This window comes from Prionailurus viverrinus, chromosome E1 (assembly GCF_022837055.1).
Source record: "Prionailurus viverrinus isolate Anna chromosome E1, UM_Priviv_1.0, whole genome shotgun sequence".
Taxonomy (NCBI): Eukaryota; Metazoa; Chordata; class Mammalia; order Carnivora; family Felidae; genus Prionailurus; species Prionailurus viverrinus.
In genome coordinates, this window is record NC_062574.1 from 12433141 (window position 1) to 12455259 (window position 22119).

Here is a 22119-nt window from a genome sequence, read left to right on the forward strand (position 1 = left end):
CCCGGGAACCACAAACAATAGAACATGTTGTACGTGTTCCAGCTTTCTGCTTTCTGTTCTTCGACGGGCAACGTTACAAACTGCATTGCCTTTCTTCAGCTACCACTTCCCAGTTGTCCTTCTGACCATTTAGTATCTTTCGCACAACACTTACACACACAAGTTCATCTCCAAGGGGGAGAAGTCATACGATAACTGCAAACTACCAATTCGATCCCAAGTGCTTTGGGAAGGTGGTGGTCTTTCCTTGCAGCTCAATTCGGTGGAGGAGTTATGGAAGGGTCCTTTGTATCTCCCCCAGCCTTCAAGCAGCATCATACAAGGCACAAATCAGAAGGAAACATTATATATATGTGTGTGTGTGTGTGTTTTGAGAGAGCAAGTTGGGAAGGGGCAGAGAGAGAGGGGGACAGAGGATCTGAAGGGTGCCCTGAGGTGCCCCAAAGGAACTGATTATATTTAAAAAAAATCCATGGGGTGGGGGGGAAGGGGTCATGTTAGAGTTCATGTCACTGATAGAACATTTCTCCTTAGAGCTATACAAAATCTGTGTGATTACCGTTGAAACATTTCTTTTTCTTTTTCTGCTCTCATCAAAGGAAGATATGGGTACGTATCCTTGTATTCTTGCAACAATTCCACCACTGACAGCAATAAAAACAACAGCCACAATTTACTGAGCACTGACTTATGTGGCACTTTACAGGCGTTATTGCCTTTGGTTTCATACTTTATTATCTTCATTTTAAGGATGAGACTGCTGAGGTGTTAAGAAATTCAACATTTGTCGTGTGTGTGTGTGTGTGTGTGTGTGTGTGTGTGTTTAAATTTTAAACTTTATTTTTTTATTTTTAAAATGTTTATTTTTGAGACAAAGAGTGAGAGGAACAGAGCACGAGCGGAGGAGGGGCAGAGAAAGACGGAGACACAGAATCTGAAGCAGGCTCCAGGGTCTAAGCTGTCAGCACAGAGCCTGATGCAGGACTCGAACTCATGGACTATGAGAGCATGACCTGAGCTGAAGTCGGGTGCTTAACCAACTGAGCCACCCAGGCGCCTTCCCCTCCTGGCTTTCTCCCATTCTTAACTAACCCTGGCAACCACTAATCTGTCATTCCAAGAATTAATGTTATATAAATGGAATCATAAGTAGGTGACCTCTTGAGGTTGGCTTTTTTCACTCAGCATAATACTCCCGAGAGTCAGTCAAATCAACAGGTCGTTCCTTTCCCTTGTTATGTATTATTCCATGGTGTGGATATACCATAGTGTGTTTAACCATGAGGGCATTTTGGTTGGTTCCAGTTTTTGTCTATCACAAATAAAGCATCTATGAACAATTGCATTCAGGTTTTCATCTTTCCGTACGTTTCTATTTCTCTGGGATCAATGTAATTACTAGGTTTTATGTTCAGTTTTTTGTTTTGTTTCGAGAAACTATCAAACTGTTTTCAGGAGTGGCTGTACCATTTTACATTCCCATCAGCAGTGTATGAGAAATCCACTTTAATTTCTTCTGTATGTCCTTTATTTCCTTGCCTTACCTTAATGCACTGGCTAGAACATCTAGTACTAAATAGCATCAGTGAAGTTGAATGTCCTTGTCTTGCCCAATTTTAGAGGGAAAGCTTTGGTCTTTATTAGGTATAAGGACAGCTGTGGGTTTTTCATAGATGCTGTTAATCTGATTGAGAGTTTCCTTTTATTACTAGTTGAATTTATTTTTATCATTAATGGGTATTTGATTTTGTTAAAATATTTTTCTGCTCCAATTGAAATTATAATATTTTATTTTCTACATTAACCTCTTATGGATTGCATTGATTTTCAAATATTGAAATAGCCTTGCATCCCTGGGATAAACTTCACTTGATTATGATATATAAATCTTCTTACATATTGCTGAATTGCTAGTGTTTTGCTGAGAAGTGTTTCCTCTATATTTATGAGGGATGCTGGTCTATAGGTTTCTTTTTCTTTTCTTTTCTTTTCTTTTTTTCTCTTTTGCTACTGTTTCTGTCTGGTTTTGGTATCAGGTTAATACAGACTGACTTCACAGAATGAGTTAGGAAGTGTTCCCTCCTCCTCTATTCTCTGGAAGAGATTTGTAGACTGGTATTACTTCTTTAAATGGTTGGTATAGGGGAGCCTGGGTGGCTCAGTCGTTAAGCGTCCAACTTCAGCTCAGGTCACGATCTCATGGTCCGTGAGTTCGAGCCCCGCTTCGGGCTCTGTGCTGATGGCTCAGAGCCTGGAGCCTGCTTCCGATTCTGTGTCTCCCTCTCTCTCTGCCCCTCCCCCGTTCATGCTCTGTCTCTCTCTGTCTCAAAAATAAATAAAAACGTTAAAAAAAATAAAAATTAAAAAAAATAAATGGTTGGTATAGCTCTTCAATTAAACTATCAGGGCCTGGACATTTCATCTTTGACAGGCTTTTAATTATTTCTTTAATAGTTAACAGGCTATTCAATGTTTCTATTTCATATTGGGTAAGTTATGGTAGTTTGTACTTTTCAAGAAATTGGTCCATTTCATCTAAGCTGTCAAATCTATATGTATAAGTTGCTTTCCTACTCCCTTATTATCCTTCTGATGTCTGTGGGTCTGTAGTGATACCCCGCTTCATTACTGATATTAGTAATTTGTGTCTTCCCTCCTTTTTCTCAGTCTTGCTAGAAGTGTATCAATTTTATTTATCTTTTGAAAGAACTAGCTTTTTGTTTCATTAATTTTCTCGTTTTAAAATTTCATCGATTCCGGGGCGCCTGGGTGGCTCAGTTGGTTAAGCGTCTGACTTTGGCTCAGGTCATGAACTCGCAGTTTGTGAGTTCGAGCCCTGCATCAGGCTCTGTACTGACAGCTTGGAGCCTGCTTCAGATTCTGTGTCTCCCTCTCTCTCTGCCCCTCCCCTGCTCATGCTCTGTCTCTCTCTGTCTCTCAAAAATAAATAAGTGTTAAAAAAAATTAAAAATAAAATAAAATAAAATAAAATAAAAATAAAATAAAATAAAATAAAATAAAATAAAATAAAATAAAATAAAATTTCATTGATTCCTGGAGCACCAGGGTGACTCAGTCAGTTAAGCATCTGATTCTTGTTCTCAGCTCAGGTCATGATCTCACAGTTGTGAGACTGAGCCCTGCATCGGTCTCCACACTGAGCATGGATCCTGCTTGGGATTCTCTCTCCCTCTCCCTCTGCCCCTCCCCTGCTCACACTTTCCCTCTCTCTCAAAATAAGTAAATAAGCATGATTTAAAAATAAAATGAAATATTATTGGTTTCTGCTATCTTTGTTATTCTGCTTGCTTTGGGGTTATTTTGCTCTTTTTTTTTTTTCTAATTTATTTTTAGCTTGTTTGCTCTGACACTGTTCCCTTTTCTAATGTAAGCACAGTGTTATCCCTCTCAGCACCACCTTGGCTGTGTCCCACAGGTTTTCATATATTGTATTCTCATTTTCGGTCGTTTCGATTTATTTATTTTTGTTTACTCTATATAATTTCAATTCTTTTAAATTTGTTGAGGTGTTTTCTTTTTATGGCCCAGAATAAGTCTATCTTGGCGTATGTTCTGTGAATGCTTAAAAAGAATGTGTTTTCTGTTGTTATGGGGCGATGTTCTACACATGTTGATTAAATTCTGTTGGTTGATGGAATTGTGGAGCTCTTTCATGACATGTGGCATGGAGTTGGCCTTGTTGAGGCCACTTGCTGAGCAGTGGTACCGGTCCTGACTCTTCATCTAGTTCCAAGACCACCCCAGAAAGGAAGGAGGGGGTACCTCCTCACCATCAAGAGGGGGTGGAAGTTCAGGTTCTCCACATGGAACCATAACACCACATTGGGTGAGAGCCTTCTGCTCAATGGAAATGAAAGTCCAGCTGTCCACTTGGCCTTCTCTGACATCACATCAGCAGAGGGAGGAAAGCGGTAGTGCTGTCCCTTTATTGCTTACCTTGAGAAGAAGCCTAAGCTTTCCACTTAAGTTTTTTCTGGCAGGAGTGGGTGTGAGGCTAAAGTATTTTTCAGAGGTTTTGGCTGGAGTAGAGCCATTGTTGAAATTTTCTGTCTTCCAAAGCTGCCCCTTTCCTGGTATTTCTAGTTAGAGCAGCGGTCTTTCCTTGGGGGCTTTGTCTTTGCACGTGGGCATTTCTAGGTTGCCTGCCCCTCTGGTACCAGTCTGGGGTAATGAGGCAAAAACAAAAACAAACCCCAGGGAACTCACCACCGTGTTGTTCCTCGGGTCCCAAGGTCCCTAGCCAGTCTGCCTTCTCTCCACTTTTCAGACACTGTTTATGCTTTTTAAATATATATTGTCCAGCGTTTTTAGTGGTTCTTATCAAGAGGAATAGTGTGTCTATTCTGTCTTCCTAGAAAGTCCCTGTCCCATTTTCATTGAAAGCCATGGTGCTGTGCTAGCCTGGGGTCTATTTGTATAACATCCTGGCTGGGAAGTTAGAGTTCTTCACTTGCATTTGGCAGAAGATCCAACTCAAATTGGCTATAAAGACATTGGAATTTATTTTCTTGCTTCCAGAATGACTCCAAGCAGGACTGAAGTGTATGAAGGGATGGATGATGGCTTGGAAAATTAACCCTAGAAAACTGGCTCAGTCTTGCAGTAAGGACTCAGGATCATATTGGGTTTATTACTGGGACATTTGCACTTTCTGAACTAGCAAGTAGGAGTCTAGAGTTTCCAGAACAGTGGGCAGGGGACAGGCGGGTCTACAAATTCCTGTGAAAATATCTAAGGAAAGCATATTATACATATTATTTGAAAAGATTAGCTAACATTTAGTTAAAAATATAATTTCCTGTTTCTAGATTGTCTGAGTACTTGTGAGGCTCTCCATGAAATTATTAGTTGATGAAAATGAATGAAAGCAATGTACAGAGCAGTATCTACAGCATGCTGTTTGTACAAGGGACAGTGGGGAGAATGCTGAATGTATACGTAATTGCTTGATTATGCATGAGAGCCATGGAAAGACAAACACATCTTGTGGCATTGTTACCTAGTGGGAAGAGAACTGGGTACCTGGAGAACAGGAAGGGAGACTTCTCAACTTATACACTGTTGCCATCTCTTGAGTTTTGAGCTATGAGAATTCTCAGCTTCTCTCTCAACATCCTCTTTTCCACAGTTCCACTTCAAACAAATTCAGATCTTTTAAAAAATCTACTTGCAAGAATTACTTACATCTTGTGAATAAAAATCATTTTCAGATATATGGATTGCAAATATCTTCTCCACTCTATTGCCTGCACTGTACTCTCTCTTGTCTTAAGTTTCCATGTCTTACATTTAAGGACGCAGCTTATCAGCCTTTCCCTTTCGGGTTGGTACTTCTCTGTGTCCTGCTAAAAAGGATCTCCCCGTCCCACGATCACAATATCACGCTGTTGTTTTCTAGAGTTGTACCTTTCACAGTTAGGTGTAGTCTTGAATTATGTTTTTGGTCCGAGGTAGAGGTCAAGGCTCATTACCCGCCCCCCACTCCCCTGCTGTCATTCAAGTGATCTAGCACTATTTACCTAAAGTAACTTTCCTATTGCATTACGGTGGCTCCTTTGTGGGGGAAAAAAACGCGACTACAAATCTGTGGGTTTGTTTCTAGCCTCTCCTTTTCCAGTGATCTTTTCATTTATCTTTGCTGTTTTAGTTATGTCTTTATAGTTGATAATAAGTCTTGATAACTGTAGCAGATGTTCTCCACCCCCGACCCCAACACGCTAACCGAGAGAGCGCTCGAAACGCAGACCACGACCTTCCGAATTTCCCTCCAGAAGACGGAAGCAAGGCAATTACGTACGCTTCGCCTCTCTGACCTCAGAGTCGGGCGGGTCCTGCCTGCACCTTGAGGGAGGCAGCCCGGCACGCATGCGCAGCCTCAAGGCCGGGATTGGACAGAGCCGCATGGGCTGGGCGAGGGAGGTCCTGCGTCGCTTCCGAGGCGGGAGGATGAACTTGATTGACCATGGTCACTGAGGCGACCAGGTAGGGGCTAGGGAGGAAGCGACCCTGGTGGCGAGGGGCGGAGGGGCGCGCCCGGAGCTGAGGCGCGCGGGCCTATCCTGAGTCGAGTGCTCTCTGGGCCCCGGGCGAGGGGGAGGGAAGCGGGCGTGGAGGCCGCGGACCCCGAGGGGCCTCTGGCTGCCCGCCGCCCCTCATTCTGAAGGAAGGCTCAGCTTATACAGGCACTTATACTGGAGTTCCGCCTCTGGCACTTTCTCTCTGGGCCGCCGGCGCCTTCGCGGAGGTCCCAGCGGCGGTGTGTGCGGCCGGAAAGGGCTGTAGTGAGGCCGCGGACCCGCCCGGGCTTCGCCGAGCGCTAGGCGTGCGCCCCCGGCTCGGGCCTGTCCCTTTCCCGGATTCCGCACCCACGGACGTGGCGCCGCGCGGCAGGGCTCAAGCCCTGGAGGCTGGTGGCGCTGGAGCCTGGTGTTAGAGACCTAGGGTTAGCCGGGGAGATCCCGTTTTTCGCACGGCAGGGGAGAGTATCGCAGCAGGGGACTCTCTTACTTCTCTTACTCGTCCAATCCTTGTCCTGACGCATCCTGACTGTGCACCTTAGGGCAGATGTCTTAAACTCTTGGCGCCTGTGTACTCAGCTGTAATTTCGGGAATAATACCCCCATATTCGTGAGGTTGTTGTGAAATGTAAATGAGATTGCCTGTAGAATGTTTCCCCACCCCCCCCACTCCCCCGCCAGTGTGGGGCACATAGTAGTTACCCAATAAATGGTACCTGTAGAATTCTCTTTTAAGTTCCCTTTGGTATAGTGATTTGAGAGTTGAGAAGTTACTTTTGGTGTAACTTCTGAGCTTCATATATACCTGTGTTTAGTGAGCTAATAATTGATTCTTGCAGTGGAATTACCGGGAAGTGCTTTTCACGTCCTCCGACCGGTATGGAGGTGGGGGTGGGGGCAGGGTTGGTGGTGAGGAGAACCAAGAGGAAGTCAGTTTCTAAAGAAGTGGCAGGTGGAAAAAGGTGTCCTTAGCTTGGCGATCCAGAGATAAAGTTAGTGAAATGATCGGATTCTTCAGCAGGATAGGGAGGGGAACTAGCTTTTTGAACACCCACGTAAATGTTTTCTGTTGTAGATATCTCTCTCACTCCTCACCGCAAAAGAGTGAAGTGGGTTGTCCCTTCATATGCTTTCAGTGAAGTTATGCAACAAATAAGTGGAGGAGGCAGGGTTTTACAACTAGGCCTCTGTGTTAAATCTAGTCATTCTGGTCCGGGGGTTGCCTTTGAAGAGGTCCTTGTTAAAGAAGTTATATTCAAAAGGTAGTCTGGAGCCTTGTCATAATATAGTTTTATGAACATACAGAGGTCCCCCAACTTTTTCCCAGGGTAGCTTTTTATTTCTCCTGAGGCTTATGCTGGGAAGGAGTGGAGCTGGGAGGAAGAAGCAGGGTCATGACTGGGCCTTGGTCGGGGGTGATCAGTAAGACGGAGTGCTCCTTCTTGCGGGGATTTTTCCGGGATGGCATTCTGCCGTCCCCCAAAACGATATGATGAGGCTTCCAGATTAACAGTTGATGAGAGTTTATGTAGTCCCAATAGGGGTTCCTTTAAAAGGAGGCATTATAAAAATGGATATGCATAAATTACATTTTGCTGAATTAATCTTTTTCAGTAGACAATTTGTTCCACCTGATTTGTTCCATTGTTTTCCTTTGGAACATTTGAAGCTTCATTAGAATCATTCCTTTTATTCCTGGGTGAGGGGGTTTCTTTTATTGTAGCAAATGCAGGACTTTGGGAAAAAACCACATTGATAGCATTGAAAAGGATCTTTGTTGTGATTTTTTTTTTCTGGATTGTAGATTAATTAGGAACCCGGTAGAAACACTGAAACAGTAGTTGCCATATGTTTATTTTATGGCACATACCGAGCCATTTACCTAAGAGGGAAGTACTATTTTAGCTCCATTTTTACAGATGAAGAAATTGAGGCTCAGAGAAGTCAAGTGATGTGTTTAAATTTGGAGACTCTAAGAGAGAACAGAAATAATGTTTAAGGGGGGGGGTCTCTTAGGGTTACTCGGATGCCAGACAATATAAGAACGAAGGGACATTTTCTCATGAAGGCATGGAGTTTCCTACTGGGAGAGAAGGGCACTTATCTCAAAGGCAAAAGCCTGGTGTTTTATCTGCATGTTCTGGGCCAACGTCAGCACAGCTGGACTCTGGTCCTTTAGACTTTGAAGCCCAGGTCTGGAACCTACTGCCTTGCAGTAATGGGTTGCTGATGTGCTTTGCTTTGAAAGAGGCCGACACTGTACACAGGAGTGTGCAAGGCATATAGATGCGTGATCACTTCACATCCAAAAAGATTCCTGGCTTTATAAACAGATCTATTTACGCTTTTCTTTTTTTTTCTTTTTTAAATATTTTTTAATTTACATCCAAGTTAGTTAGCATATAGTGCAATAATGATTTCGGGAGCAGATTCTTTAATGCCCCTTACCCATTTAGCCCATCCCCCTTTCTTTTCTGTTTTATTTAAAATTGTTTTCTAGATTTTTAAAAGTCTTAATTCCAGTATAGTTAACATACAGTGTTATATTGACTTCAGGCGTATGATACAGTGATCCAACAATTCTATATATTACTCGGGGCTCATAAGGTAAATGTACTCTTAGTTCCCTTCACCTATTTCACACCTCTCCCGCATACACCGCCCCTCTGGTAACCATCTGTTTGTTCTCTATAGAGTCCGTGTTTTGTTTTCTTTCTCTCTCTCTCTCTCTCTCTCTCTCTCTCTCTCTCAGTTTGTTTATTTATTTTGAGAGAAGGAGAGAGCAACCATGATTGGGGAGTGGCAGAGAGGGAGAATCCCAAGCAGGCTTTGCACTGTCCACACAGAGCTGGACGTTGGGCTTGAACTCACAAACCGTGAGACCATGACCTGAGCTAAAACCAAGAGTCAGATGCTTAACTGACTGAGCCACCCAGGCACTGCATTCACTTGTTTCTCTTTTTTCCTTTGTATGTTTGTTTTGTTTGAAACAAATGAAAACATGGTGTCTTTTTCTGACTTATTTTGTTTAGCGTTATACTCTCTAGCTCCATCCGTGTTGTTGCAAATGTCACGACTCCATTCTTTTTTATGGCTGGGTAACACCCCATTGTATATATATACCACATCTTTATCCATTCATCTCTTGATGGACCCTTGGGCTCCTTCCATAATTTGGCTATTGTAAATAATGTTGCAATAAACATAGGGGTGCATATATCCTTTTGAATTCGTGTTTTCATAGTCTTTGAGTAAATAGCCAGTAATGTGATTACTGGATCATAGGGTAGTTCTGTTTTTAATTTTTTGAGGAACCTCCATGCTGTTTTCCACAGTGGCTGCACCAGTTTGCATTCCCACCAACAGTGCAAGAGGGTTTTCTTTTTCTTCATATCCTCACCAACACTTGTTGTTTCTTGTGTTTTGATCTTAGCCATTCTGACAGGTGTGAGGTAACATCTCATTGTAGTTTTGATTTGCATTTCCCTGATGATGAGTGATGTTGAATATCTTTTCATGACTCTGTTGGCCTTCTGGATGTCTTCGGAGAAATGTTTGCTCATGTCTTCTGCCCATTCTTTAATTGGGCTATTGGTTTTTTGGGTGTTGTGTTTTATAAATTCTTTGTATATTTGGATACTGACCCTTTATCAGATATGTCATTTGCAAATATCCTCTCCCATTCAGTAGGTTGTCTTTTAGTTGTGTTGATTGTTTCCTTCACTGTGCAGAAGGTTTTTATTTTGATGTAGTTACAATAGTTATTTTTGTTTTTGTTTCCTTTGCCTCAGAAGACATATCTTGAAGGAAGTTGCCGTGGCTGATGTCAAAGAAGTTTCTGCCTGTGCTCTCTTCTTCAGAGTTGTTTTAGATAATACGTTCCTATAGTATACTTAAAATGTTGTATTCAGACTTGCCACTATATGTTTGTATAAAGGAGCCGTGTTTGTGTTTTAGTCAAGAGCATGGAATGAATGTACCTTCCCTAACATATGCATTCCTCTCTTTCTCCATGCTTTAAGAATAATAATAGTTAACATTCATTGGGTGTTATGTGCCAGAGTTTATGCTAAGCATTTTATTGAATTATTCAATTCTCGCAATAATCCTATAAAGTAGGGACAGTTATTTTTATTTATAGAGGAAGAAATGGGCTCATAGATGGTAATAAATTTATACAAAGGCACAGAGCTAGTAAGGGCAGAGCCAACTCAATGTACTCCAAAAACTAGTGCTTATCTATGTATTTCATTCATTCCTTCTTTGAGCAGATATTTATTGAATATAGCTACTCTCTACCAGCAGTGTACTAGGTGTTGGGGATATAGTTATGGTCAAAACAGACACAGTCCTGTTGTTGTGTTGCTTATAAGTCTAACAGTGGAGACGGAAAGAGAATTACAAATTAAATATCAGTTGCAGTTGTAGTACGTGCTCTGGAGGACAGTAGAGGGTGCTAGGAGAATGTATAATGGGGCCATTTGGCAGTGGGAGGGAATGAGGAGAGACAGGGAAGGTTTTGCTGAGGAAATATTTAGCTGAGACCTTTAAGGACTGAGTTGGATTACACTGGGCAAAGAGAAGGGTGAAGAGCTACCAGGGAGAGGGAACCTGGATTGGGGAAGGACTGTGGCTCTTGGAGTCAGCAAAAAGGAAGGGCCTCACCATGATGGTGTGGCCCTCCACCCTGTGTTTCTTACAACTCCAAATCCAGCAGGTCGCAATGCCTCGAGAATGGGAGCAGCTTGTGTCTTGTAGTTACTGAAAGACCTGTGTGGCCAAAGGGTGGAGGATGTTGCCCAAGTCAAACACACAAGGGAGGTAAGGGTCTTACCCTAAGAGCAGTATTGCTCCCCAGTCTTGGATTATTTATAGTCAGCTCCACAAACCATATCTACTTTCCAGTTCTGATTGGAGTCCACCCTCCTTCTTCAAACATGTGGTTAGACCTCTGGTTGCCTACAGGATGGATATTGGGGATGAGAGGAGGGATAAATACCTAAATATGAGATGTAATTGGCATCGGTAATTTGCCCTATAATGCTAAATAAAAACTGAGTGCCAGTGTTTTGTTTCATCATATTGTCTCTGGTTTGCAAAATGATTTAACGAACATTTTATAGCCTCACTATGGTCCACACCCTGTGTTAGCCACCTATGGTACAAATATATAAGGACATTCTTTTCCTTCACCGTGCATAATTTACTTAATGTTTATTTGCCTTCCATTTAGGATGCTGCAGTTGTTTTATCAACATTATTTTTGGACATACATTTACTTTGCATTTATTATGTGCTGGGCACTGTGCTATGGATATAGCATGAACAAATAGTCATAGTCTCAGTTGTCATGGAGTTTAAGCTCCCAGTCTGGGCTGGAGGGCAGAGAGAGAGGGAGTCAGGAAGATGAGGTTGAAGAGGTAGCAGGGGTCAGACCATGCAGGCCTCATAGGTCATACCAAGGATTTAGGCTTATCCTAAGAATGGTGGGAAGCCATTGAAAATTTTCAGTCATGAGAGTAGCATCAGTGGGTCTGTGTTATTAAAAGATCACTTTGGCTCCTCGGTGGAGGCAAAAGTCGATGGATTTGAGAACTATTTAAGAGGTAGGATCAATAGTGCTTGATAATATGTTCACTCTGGGGTGAGAAGGGAGAGGGAGGTGTCAGGGCTAATTCTTCATTTTCCGGCTTGTGCTTCCATGATAGGAAACCGTGAAGGAAGAACATGCGTTCAGTTTTGGAAAAGGTGTCTTTGAAATAATCCAAGTGGAGGTGTCACAGAGGCAATGATATAGGAGTATCTGGCACTCAGATGACAGTAATGGGCTAAATCCCTAACAAACTCTTGTCAGGGAGGAATTTTTTTTTTCTTGTATTGTGGTCATCAAGGTTGGGAAAGTGGCAGTAAGGTAGCCCAGTAGAGAGTAGAATTTCTACACGTTTATGTGGGGAAAATAAAAATCTGCCTACCTAAGAAATGATCTTCACAAATATGTAATGAAAGAAACGAGTTTTATTACTGAATGAGCATTAACCCAGACTGGGATACATCACAAGTAGTGTGCTAATGAGATTACGAAAACAAAAAAGAAATTCTACCTTTTACAATCCATTACATATAAAGTCTCAAGACAAATGGTAATCTTTAAGAAGACTTGACAGTGGCATTTGATGTACTTGCTTTCACAGTTCATCCTAAATTCAGCTGGTAATTGTGGTCATCTGTACTAATTAATTGCCTTTATCTGAAGGTAAAATAAAACATCTTTGATTTCTTTGTGCAGGTAATAGAGGTGTGTAGGCTAAACTCCTACCCTGATGGGGAGCTGAGGCACTGTCTTCCTAGATATTTACATTTATTTATTTAAAATATAATTTATTGTCAAGTTAGCTAACATACAGTATATATAGTGTGCTCTTGGTTTCAGGTGTAGATTCCCATGATTCATCGCTTACATACAACACCCAGTGCTCATCCCAACATGTGCCCTACTCAGTGCCCATCACACATTTTCCATTCTCCCCTGCTCCCACCATCAACCCTCAGTTTGTTCTCTGTGTTTAAGAGTCTCTGTTTGAAACTATTTTTTTCCCCTTCTCTTCCCCATGATCTTCTGTTGAATTTCTCAAAATCCAGATATGAGCGAAAACATGTATCTTTCTTGGACTTATTTCACTTAGCATAATATCCTCCAGTTCCATTCACGTTGTTGCAGATGACAAGATTTCATTCTTTCTCATTGCCACGTAGTACTCCATTGTGTATATAAACCACAATTTCTTTATCCATTCATCAGTTGATGGACATTTGGGCTCTTTCCATGATTTGGCTATTGAAAGTGCTGCTATAAGCGTTGGGGTACAAGTGCCCCTGTGAATCAGCACTCCTGTATCCTTTGGATAAATTCCTAGTGGTGCTATTGCTGGGTCGTAGGGTAGTTCTATTTTTAATTTTTTGAGGAACCTTCACACTTTTCCAGAGCGGCTGCACCAGTTTGCATTCCCACCAACAGTGCAAAAGGGTTCCCCTTTCTCCACATCCTTGGCAACATCTGTTGTTTCCTGAGTTGTTAATTTTAGCCACTCTGACCGGTGTGAGGTGGTATCTCAGTGTGGTTTTGATTTGTATTTCCTTGATGATGAGTGACGTTGAGCATCTTTTCATGTGTCTGTTGGCCATCTGGATGTCTTCTTTGGAAAAGTGTCTGTTCATGTCTTCTGCCCATTTCTTCATTGGATTATTTGTTTTTCAGGTGTTGAATTTGGTAAGTTCTTTAAAAGAGATGGCTTCGGGGCGCATGAGTGGCTCAGTCAGTTAGACATCTGATTCTTGATTTGGCTCAGGTCATGATCTTATGGTGAGATTGAGCCCCAAGTGAGCCCCACACTGGGCTCTGTGCTAGTCTGTTTAGGATGCTCCCTCCCTCTCCCCTTCCTTGCTCACACTCTCTAAAATAGAATAGAATAGGGGCGCCTGGGTGGCGCAGTCGGTTAAGCGTCCGACTTCAGCCAGGTCACGATCTCGCGGTCTGGGAGTTCGAGCCCCGCGTCGGGCTCTGGGCTGATGGCTCAGAGCCTGGAGCCTGTTTCCGATTCTGTGTCTCCCTCTCTCTCTGCCCCTCCCCCGTTCATGCTCTGTCTCTCTCTGTCCCAAAAATAAATAAACGTTGAAAAAAAAATTAAAAAAAAAATAGAATAGAATAGAATAAAATAAATTAAAATAAAATAAATAAAATAAAATAAAATAAAAGGCTTCTAGGACTCTCAGGAAAATTATTCCTGAGTTCTGCAGCTAGCTTATTTAGCCTTTAAAAAGATTTGCATACATATCAAAGGGACAGAAGAAAACTTTATAAATACTAGCTTTTAAAAAAAAAATGTAAGAAAAAAGAGGGAGAAAAAAATGATCTCGTTCCCTTTTGGCAACAGGGAAAGGTCAGTTCCAAAAATTTACTTATACTTACAGTGCAGTATGTTGGAGTGGAGCACACACAGAAGGGGGATTATTCTGAAGATGACTTTTAAGTGAGTTCCATGTAGTTGAGTATAGGTAGGATGCCCTCAAATGGCCAAATCTAGCCCATAATTTCTTATACATTGATTTAAAGAAAAATGTGGATCTGGATCCTGCTGGTAGTTTCCAGCCAAAACTATCATTTCTCAGTCCTACCCACTGTTAAAAAACAAAATTCAAGGTAAGTAAAATTTAAAGATCTTATTAGCTTGGGACGCCGGGGTGGCTCAGTTGGTTGATCATCTGACTCTTGATTTCAGCTCAGGTCATGACCCCAGGGTTGTGGGATTGAGCCCTGCATCAGGTTCCATGCTGAGCACGGAACCTGCTTAAGATTCTCTCTCTCCCTCAGCTCCTCTGCCCCCTGCTTACTTGCGCGTGCTCTCTCTCTCTCTCAAAAAAAAAAAAAAAAAAAAAAAGTAAAGGTCCTATTAGTTTTATTCAGTGACTCATGAATCAGGCAGCATTGCATCTAGCAGACAGAGAGGAGCTCTGAAGAACTGTACAAAATGAAAAGACTTTTATAAGCAGAAGGGAGTGGGAACAAGGAAGTTATATTAGCAAAAAGTGGTTTGGTTTTGGCAAGGTCACTTTCCTTTAGGGGAGCTAGGGGTCTGTCAGACAAATTACGTCACTAATGTTCACCAGATGATTCCTGATTGGTTTAAGATTCCATTTCTGGCAGAGGCTGAGACTGTAATTAAGACTCGGTTTGGTGATGTGGAGCTTAGCTTACGTGACTCCATTTTGGGCCTGTTTTCTTATTTTTAACCCCAGTCATCCACATATGAGACCTTTCTTTTGTCGGTAATGTTATGATTTTAATGCAGAAATGAACTCTCCATTAATCTATTCTGGAAAACCATACACATGAGGATGAAAATTGAGCCTGAATGGCATGTAAATTTAGCTTGGAAGCTTCTTGCCACCCACCAAGGTAGGAAATTGAATAAATGATTTTAGATTCTACTTGAGCTCTCCCTCTTATCTTAAGTTCGTGGTAACCTGAGACTTGTCTACTCATCTGCTTATGGAGGGAGAGGTCTGCTGATAGCAGCTGAATTAATGGAACATTGCTTACAGTAGTTTGAACTTATTGCTAAGGTCATGTTTGTACTAGGAACACGAAGTTTTGAAGGGAGAGGTAAGTTTTTCCAGGTTTATGTGAGTAGTACTTAGTTGTTCAACTGCCAGTTATATTAGGAAACCGCTGTTGCTTCACAATTCTCTGTGAGTATGGTATTATAGGCCAGATTGGCTTAAAACATTTGCTAAACTGAATCAAGGAAATTGTACTGAGTTCCTATTAGGCAATTAGCTTGTTTACATTCCATTCTTGCATAAAAGCTTTTGTATTTTGTTTGGGTGATTTCAGCTGAGTGTAGGGATTTATTCATCTCCTAGACAGTGTTAAAATTTTTTCTGTTTTAGGCTCCAACCAAAGGATTATTAATATTATTATTATTATTATTTACACCTTATTTGATGTACTTAATAGTTAATGTGAACTTTAGAATCTGAATACCTGGTTCAAATCTCTATTCTGCCACTTGTTAGCAGTGTGATTTCAGGTGCTTTTCTCATTTAGCAAATGGAAATAGCTATCATACCTACCCCATAGGATTGCTACGAGGATGAAATGAGATCATGGGTATGGAGTATGTAACCCAGGACGTTGCAAACCTTAAAAAGTTAGTAATTGTTATTAATATTTTTCTTCATACAATAGCCAATTATGGTAGCAAGCTAAAAGTTACTTTTTTAAAGTATAACTTGGACATCTGTGTAATATTGTTTCACTCTATTAAAGTCGTGTGTTAGAAGGAATCACGGAATAGGTAAAAGATTATGTTAGATATAGAAACGTACTTCTGGTTTGAGGAGTTGGGATACGTAGTAATTTGTACCACATTTTCAAGGGAATGAAGGATTGTGACATTAGATCTTATAGCATTCTGTAATACATAAAAAGCATCTGAAAGCAGCACTATTCCTCTTTTCCTGTCCATTTCCAGATCTTCACAAAGGGTGAGTGTTTTTCTCTCTTCTCAACCTGGAGATTTACAAATTGTGACAAAGAGTGGCTCTCACATACCTGCGCATGCACCTCCCAAGGGCCCAGTCTGGTAGGTTGCACCAAAGTGGTATCGTTTTTGCTCTCCACTGACTCTTTGGGATGGTGATTGCGGCCTGATGTTCTAGCTCCTGAAAACTAGGAGGGAGCCCCAGGTGCTGTTAGGGCTCAGTTGGCTCATTTCACACAGGCTGTCCGTTTGTTCATCATTCATTCAGCAATATTTACCGAACATCCACTTTGTATCTGACACAGGAAACAGAGAGATGAAGTGAGGGGCTTAGGCCACCAGGGAGAGACCACATGTGGACAGATCACGTACAACCAGGTGTTCCAAGAACTCTGGCATGAGGCATCAGACAATTCTGGGCTTTCTTCTTCATCTCATTTCATACTTTCGGGTTGAGAAACACTCACATGAGGTAAACATGCAACAGCAGAGGGTGTTTTTAGCAGCCAGGGTAAGTAATTCCAATGGACCTCTCTCATCACTTTGTAGTGTACAAGGAACTGTTATCTCTCTATTCCTTAGCTCATAACTGTCTCAGGATGTGTGTAGAATGAGGATTATTTCCTTCTTTTATTGGTAGGGGAGCTGGGATCCAAAGGGGATGATAAGTTCCATGGTGGAACAGAAAGTAAATGGTGGCAACATTTTGACTCCAAACCAGTCGCTCCACCATTGTAGTAATTACAGTGATTTGCATTTCATTTGTAATTCTGGACTGCCTCCGTTTAAGGAATCTAGACTTCTGCAAATCCAGGTGTACTAATTCATTCAGGTTTAAGAGGTGAATATTTGCATTGAAGAAGGACTTGCCAGCAAAGGTAGGTATTCTAACTTGTGTCCAGATGGACTCCAGGGGGTTTGTGGATCTCTTGATATCATTTGCACAGTTTACCTGTATAAACTTGTACTTTAGCAGATTCAACAGTAATAAGGCTTTCAAAGGACTCTGTACTGAGAAAAGGTGGAGAATTTAAAAAATTCAGTATACAAGTTTAAAAACTATGGTACTTAAGTTTTTCTCAGACAATATTTCCTAGACAGTAAATGCTCCAAAAAATTGTTTAAAAAAATAAAATTTAAATGCCACTTTGTAGGAAACTGTTATGTTCCTTACTGTGTGGTAGAATATTGTACTATGTAGAAGTGTCTCAATTAATGAAAAGGGGGATAAAAGAGAAGGAAATTAAAATGGTTAATTTGGCCACCCATGAGTGCCGGACGTAGCAAGGAGGATTAATTTATCCATTTTGTCTGTTGGTTCTTTTCACCCTGACATTACTTAGCAACTTTCTAAGTAGATAACCCAGCAATTGTAGAGATAAGTGCTATCATTTCTAATCCTTCCTGCAACTGTGTGAGACAGGTATTAGGCATATTTTGCAGATGAGGAAATTGGCTGAACTATTAAGTAACTTGTCTAGAGATACTTACCTAGGTAGTCTGATTATTGGTATTTGAACTTAAGCCTGCCTGGTTCCAAAGACAGTTTGGTGTATCATATAAATAATTTTAAATTATTATTCACACCTCTCATTTATATCTCAATGGAAAAATGGTAGCTGGAAACTTGATCTTAGGTAAAAATCGAGACAGACTTAAATTTAAAGGGAAATTATTTGTTGGGGGAAAAACACTGAATCGTAAGAAACAAAATTTGGTTTTGAATTGTATTAGAAGGAAGGCATGGTTGGACAACTGTAGCAACTGAACCAGGCCAGGGATACTGGAGAAAGTGAGGAAATGTGAATTCTTACAACAAGAAGCAGTTTCGCAGTGATCTAGCCTCTTTTGTCTTTCTTCCCACAAACTTGAAATTTATCTTTTTCCCCTCAACATTTTAAATTTAACTTGGCCACACATCACATCTTACAAGCCGTCTCTTTTGAAAGTTTCTAAGTGACCTGCAGTATTTGATTATGAAGACATTCAGATAGGATATTTGAGAGAAATAATTTCCGTTTGATTAGGTTTGTGTTATCATCATCAGTTTTAATTTCTATCAGTAGAAAAAATTCTATTAAGTCCTTGGGATGGGCTGGGAAGACTTCTGGTATGGTGAAGAGGTTACAAAGTTGCCCCCCCCCCCCAAACTAACTTTAAACAGGACAAAATTGTCAAAAAGAAGCATTTCAGAGGTCTGTGAATTGACTAAAGACAGACAATTGAGAAGCATTTATTCATGAAACAGCACTGAACATTAGGTAAGACCAGTGAGAATCTGTGGCATTCTTGTCTGCACTACTCCCACCCCATACCCCCAGCTCAGTTAGTTCAGTAGTTCCACCAGGGTGGGGCAGGTGGTGAAGACCAGCTGTCTCACTGTCAGAGGAAGCTAACTGTTTGGAACAGAGAGAAAACAAAAAACCATGCCCAGCATCTTTGTCAATAAAGCTAGTAATCTTGTTGGGAAGTGAGTAGGGAAGGCCAACAGCTTACTTAGTCTTAGGTTGTGGCCCTGGTTGGGCATGCAGTGGACCAGTAGACTAGTTAGAAATTTGACAAGTCCTATAAGTGAGACAGCCGTAGATGGGTTTGATAAACCCCCAAATACCCTGGATGACTGGAAAGCTACATGTATGAGCATAGTTGACTAGGGAGGGCACGGGCTATCTATATACATCCCTGCATGTCAGTGTGCAAATACAGAGGAGTTAAAGAAAGCTTAATGGAAAGTAAAAGCTGAGGAAGACTTAAAATGTGCCTGAACTTTGAAGGTACTTCCCATACCACACACAGATTTATCTGCAAAGGGTAGAAGCTGTATTGCTTTGAGGTGTTTGGGCACAAACCCTGACATGTACTGTTGACCATTACGATACTCAGATACAGAGAGTCTACCCTCAGTAGGAAGCCAAACATAAAAATAAAAATGAGAAGAAGAGGGCGCCTGGGTGGCGCAGTCGGTTAAGCGTCCGACTTCAGCCAGGTCACGATCTCGCGGTCCGGGAGTTCGAGCCCCGCGTCGGGCTCTGGGCTGATGGCTCAGAGCCTGGAGCCTGTTTCCGATTCTGTGTCTCCCTCTCTCTCTCTGCCCCTCCCCCGTTCATGCTCTGTCTCTCTCTGTCCCAAAAATAAATAAACGTTGAAAAAAAAATTAAAAAAAAAAAAAAATGAGAAGAAGAAAAAAAAAGAAAAGAAAAACTGAGCAGAGATATCAGTGGCCACACTGAGTGAAACAAAATCTACAGGTTTAATGCAGGCAAGTTATTAAACAAATTTTAAAAGTCAGCTACTCTGGCAGTCTCCAGAAGGGAAAATGAGAATCTGGAGTCGCTAACAATGTGATATCTAAACCAGCCAATTTTCAACAAAAATTTATAAGACATGTTGAAGAAACAGGAAAGGGTGACTCATACCTAGGGGAAAAAAAGCAAAAAGAGCAAAGGTTGAAGACAGATTAATAGAACCTCAGAAATCTGTGTGTCGATATCAAGTACTATCATTTGGGAGTCCCAGAAGAAGAGAGAGTGGGACAGAAAAAATATTTGAAGAAATGATGTCCCCAAACTCCCAAATTTGATAAAGAACATTGTATTAATTTCCTATTGCTGCTGTAATAAATTACCACAAATGCAATAACTTCAAACTCAATAAATTTATTATCTTATAGTTCTGGAGGTCAGACTAAAATCAGGGTGTCAGCAAGGTTGTATTCCTGCTGAAAGCTCTAAAGGGAATCTTTTTACTTGCTTTCTAGCTTCTAGAGGCCATCAGCGTTCATTAGCTCAGGGCCCCTTCCTCACATTCCTCTAACCTCTACTCCTATTGTCACATCTACCCATATGACTCAACCCTCCTGCCTCCCTCTTATGAGGACTCTTGTGATTGTATTGAGCCTGCCCAGATAATGCAGGATAATCTCCCTGTTTTGAGATCCTTAATTTCGTCATATCTGTAAATTTCCTTTTACCATGTAAATAAGGTAATATACTCCTAGGTTCCAGGGATTAAGATGCAGACATCTTTGAGGGATTTTTATTCAGGCTACCATAAACATCAGTATATATATCCAAGAAACTCAGCAAACCCCAAGTAGGGTAAACACAAAGATTCACACTGAGATACATCATAGTAAAACTGTTGAGAGGCAAAGGTAAAACTTAAAAGCAATAAGAGAAAAATTACTTTTTCACATACCGGGAACAACCATATGATTAATGGCTTAACTTCATCTTAAAGGATGGTGTTGGAACTTTTGGTTTCTTATTCAGCATGTAAGGAGCTTAGAAGCTGCCCTTCCAATCCCAACAAGCAAAAAGCTGAACAAATGGAAAAATCAGCCAACGCTTAGGATCTGTCAGAATCATGAGATCACAGAGCAAACTGTTGCCACCAAAATTGGTGAGACAGGTACAGAGAATCACATTTATTGGAGTGGTAAGAAAGTCTGAACTGTAATTGACAAATTGCTGGAGGCTCGGTGTGAACAAGTCTGAGAGTTAAAAACTGTGGAGGGACCCAGTCAGAAGAGGGCCCCACAGTTTGATGAGTTTTAACTTAAGAAGCTCCACAAGGCCCTCATACTGAATATTGGAGAAAAATTCCCTTGTGCTTCTGGTATGGGGAGGGAAAAGTAACTGTTTTGAAATATGTCACAGCATTCTGTTCTTAACAAGACCTGCCCCCAGGAGAAACTATTCTATCTAGAGAACTTACTTAGGGAAAGGGAAATCCTCAACTCCCATCTCCCGCTAGTCATCCTGTCCTATCTAAGGAGGGGAAAAAACCCTGAGAACCACTGATGAAGTTAACGGTTTGGGAGATGGGCTCACCAAAAGACTAGATAGAACCACAGAGCCATAGTATGCTTCCACTGCCTCTACATTTCTCAAGGCCTATTTACTGCAGTTCTTTTTAACCAGCACATCATATCTGCCTTTCAACAGAACATTACAAGGCATACTGAAAGACAAGATAGTTTGAAGACACTGAACAGCATTAGAGCTGGAGTCAGATATGGCAGAGATGTTGGAATTATCAGACTGAGAAAGGAAAAAGTAAGCACCATGCAAGAACAGATGGGTAATGTAAGCAGAGAGATAGAAAATCTAGGCAAGAATAAAAAATGCTACAGATAGAAAACACTCTAAGAGAAATGAAGAATGTCTTTGATGGGCATGGCTGTGGAAAGAATATCTAAGCTTGAGCATGTGACAATGAGAGCTTTCAAAACTGAAAAGCAAAAAGACAGAAAAATATACAAGAACTGTGAAATAACTACAAAAGATGTAACATATGCATAATGGGAATACCAGAAGGAAAGAGAAAGAATCAGAAGAAAGATTTGAAGCAATAATGATTGAGAATGTTCCCAAATTAATCTGAGACACCAAACTATAAATCCAGGAATCTCAAAGAACACCAAGTAAAGTAATGTCAAGAAAACCTCACAACACCTAGGCATACTATTGTTAGACCTCAGAAAATCAGAGATAAGAAAAAAAATCTTGGAAGAAGCAGAAAAAAAAAATGTATATATATATATTACCCATAGAGGAACAAAGAAATATATCTAATTTCTCCTTAGAAACTGTGTAAGCAAAAACAGAATGGAGTGAAATTTTCAAAGTGTTAAGAGAAAAAAGCTGAGAATTAAAAAATATATATTTTTAAAATGTTTGTTTATTAAAATATTTTTAATTATTTTTTATTTATTATTTTTGAGGGACAGAGACGGAGCATGAGTGGGGGAGGGGCAGAGAGAGAGGGAGACACAGAATCTGAAGCAGGCTGCAGGCTCTGAGCTGTCAGCACAGAGCCTGACATGGGGCTCAGACCCAGGAACTGTGAGATCATGACCTGAGCCAAAGTTGGATGCTTAACCGACTGAGCCACCCAGGTGCCTCAAATTTTTGTTTATTTAAAAAAAAATTTTTTTTTAAACATTTACTCATTTTTTGAGAGAGAGAGAGAACGAACAAGGGAAAGACAGAGAGAGAGGGAGATGCAGGCTCCAGGCTCTGAGCTATCAGCACAGAGCC

General features: G+C 41.1%; 1 protein-coding gene across 2 annotated transcripts in view; it reads left to right on the top strand.

Moving 5' to 3' along the window:
• The first annotated feature begins 5935 nt into the window (after positions 1–5935).
• DHRS7B (dehydrogenase/reductase 7B) overlaps positions 5936–22119 on the top strand; it is a 61953-nt gene continuing 45769 nt past the window's right edge. Inside the window, exon 1 of one of the 2 annotated variants that reach the window (XM_047832470.1) lies at positions 5936–6003. In XM_047832470.1, coding sequence (XP_047688426.1) covers positions 5984–6003 — 20 coding nt within the window. In that variant the 5' untranslated portion in view covers positions 5936–5983. Of the gene's footprint in view, positions 6004–16106; positions 16181–22119 lie in introns of those variants that run through there. The other variant, XM_047832472.1, reaches the window with a different exon arrangement.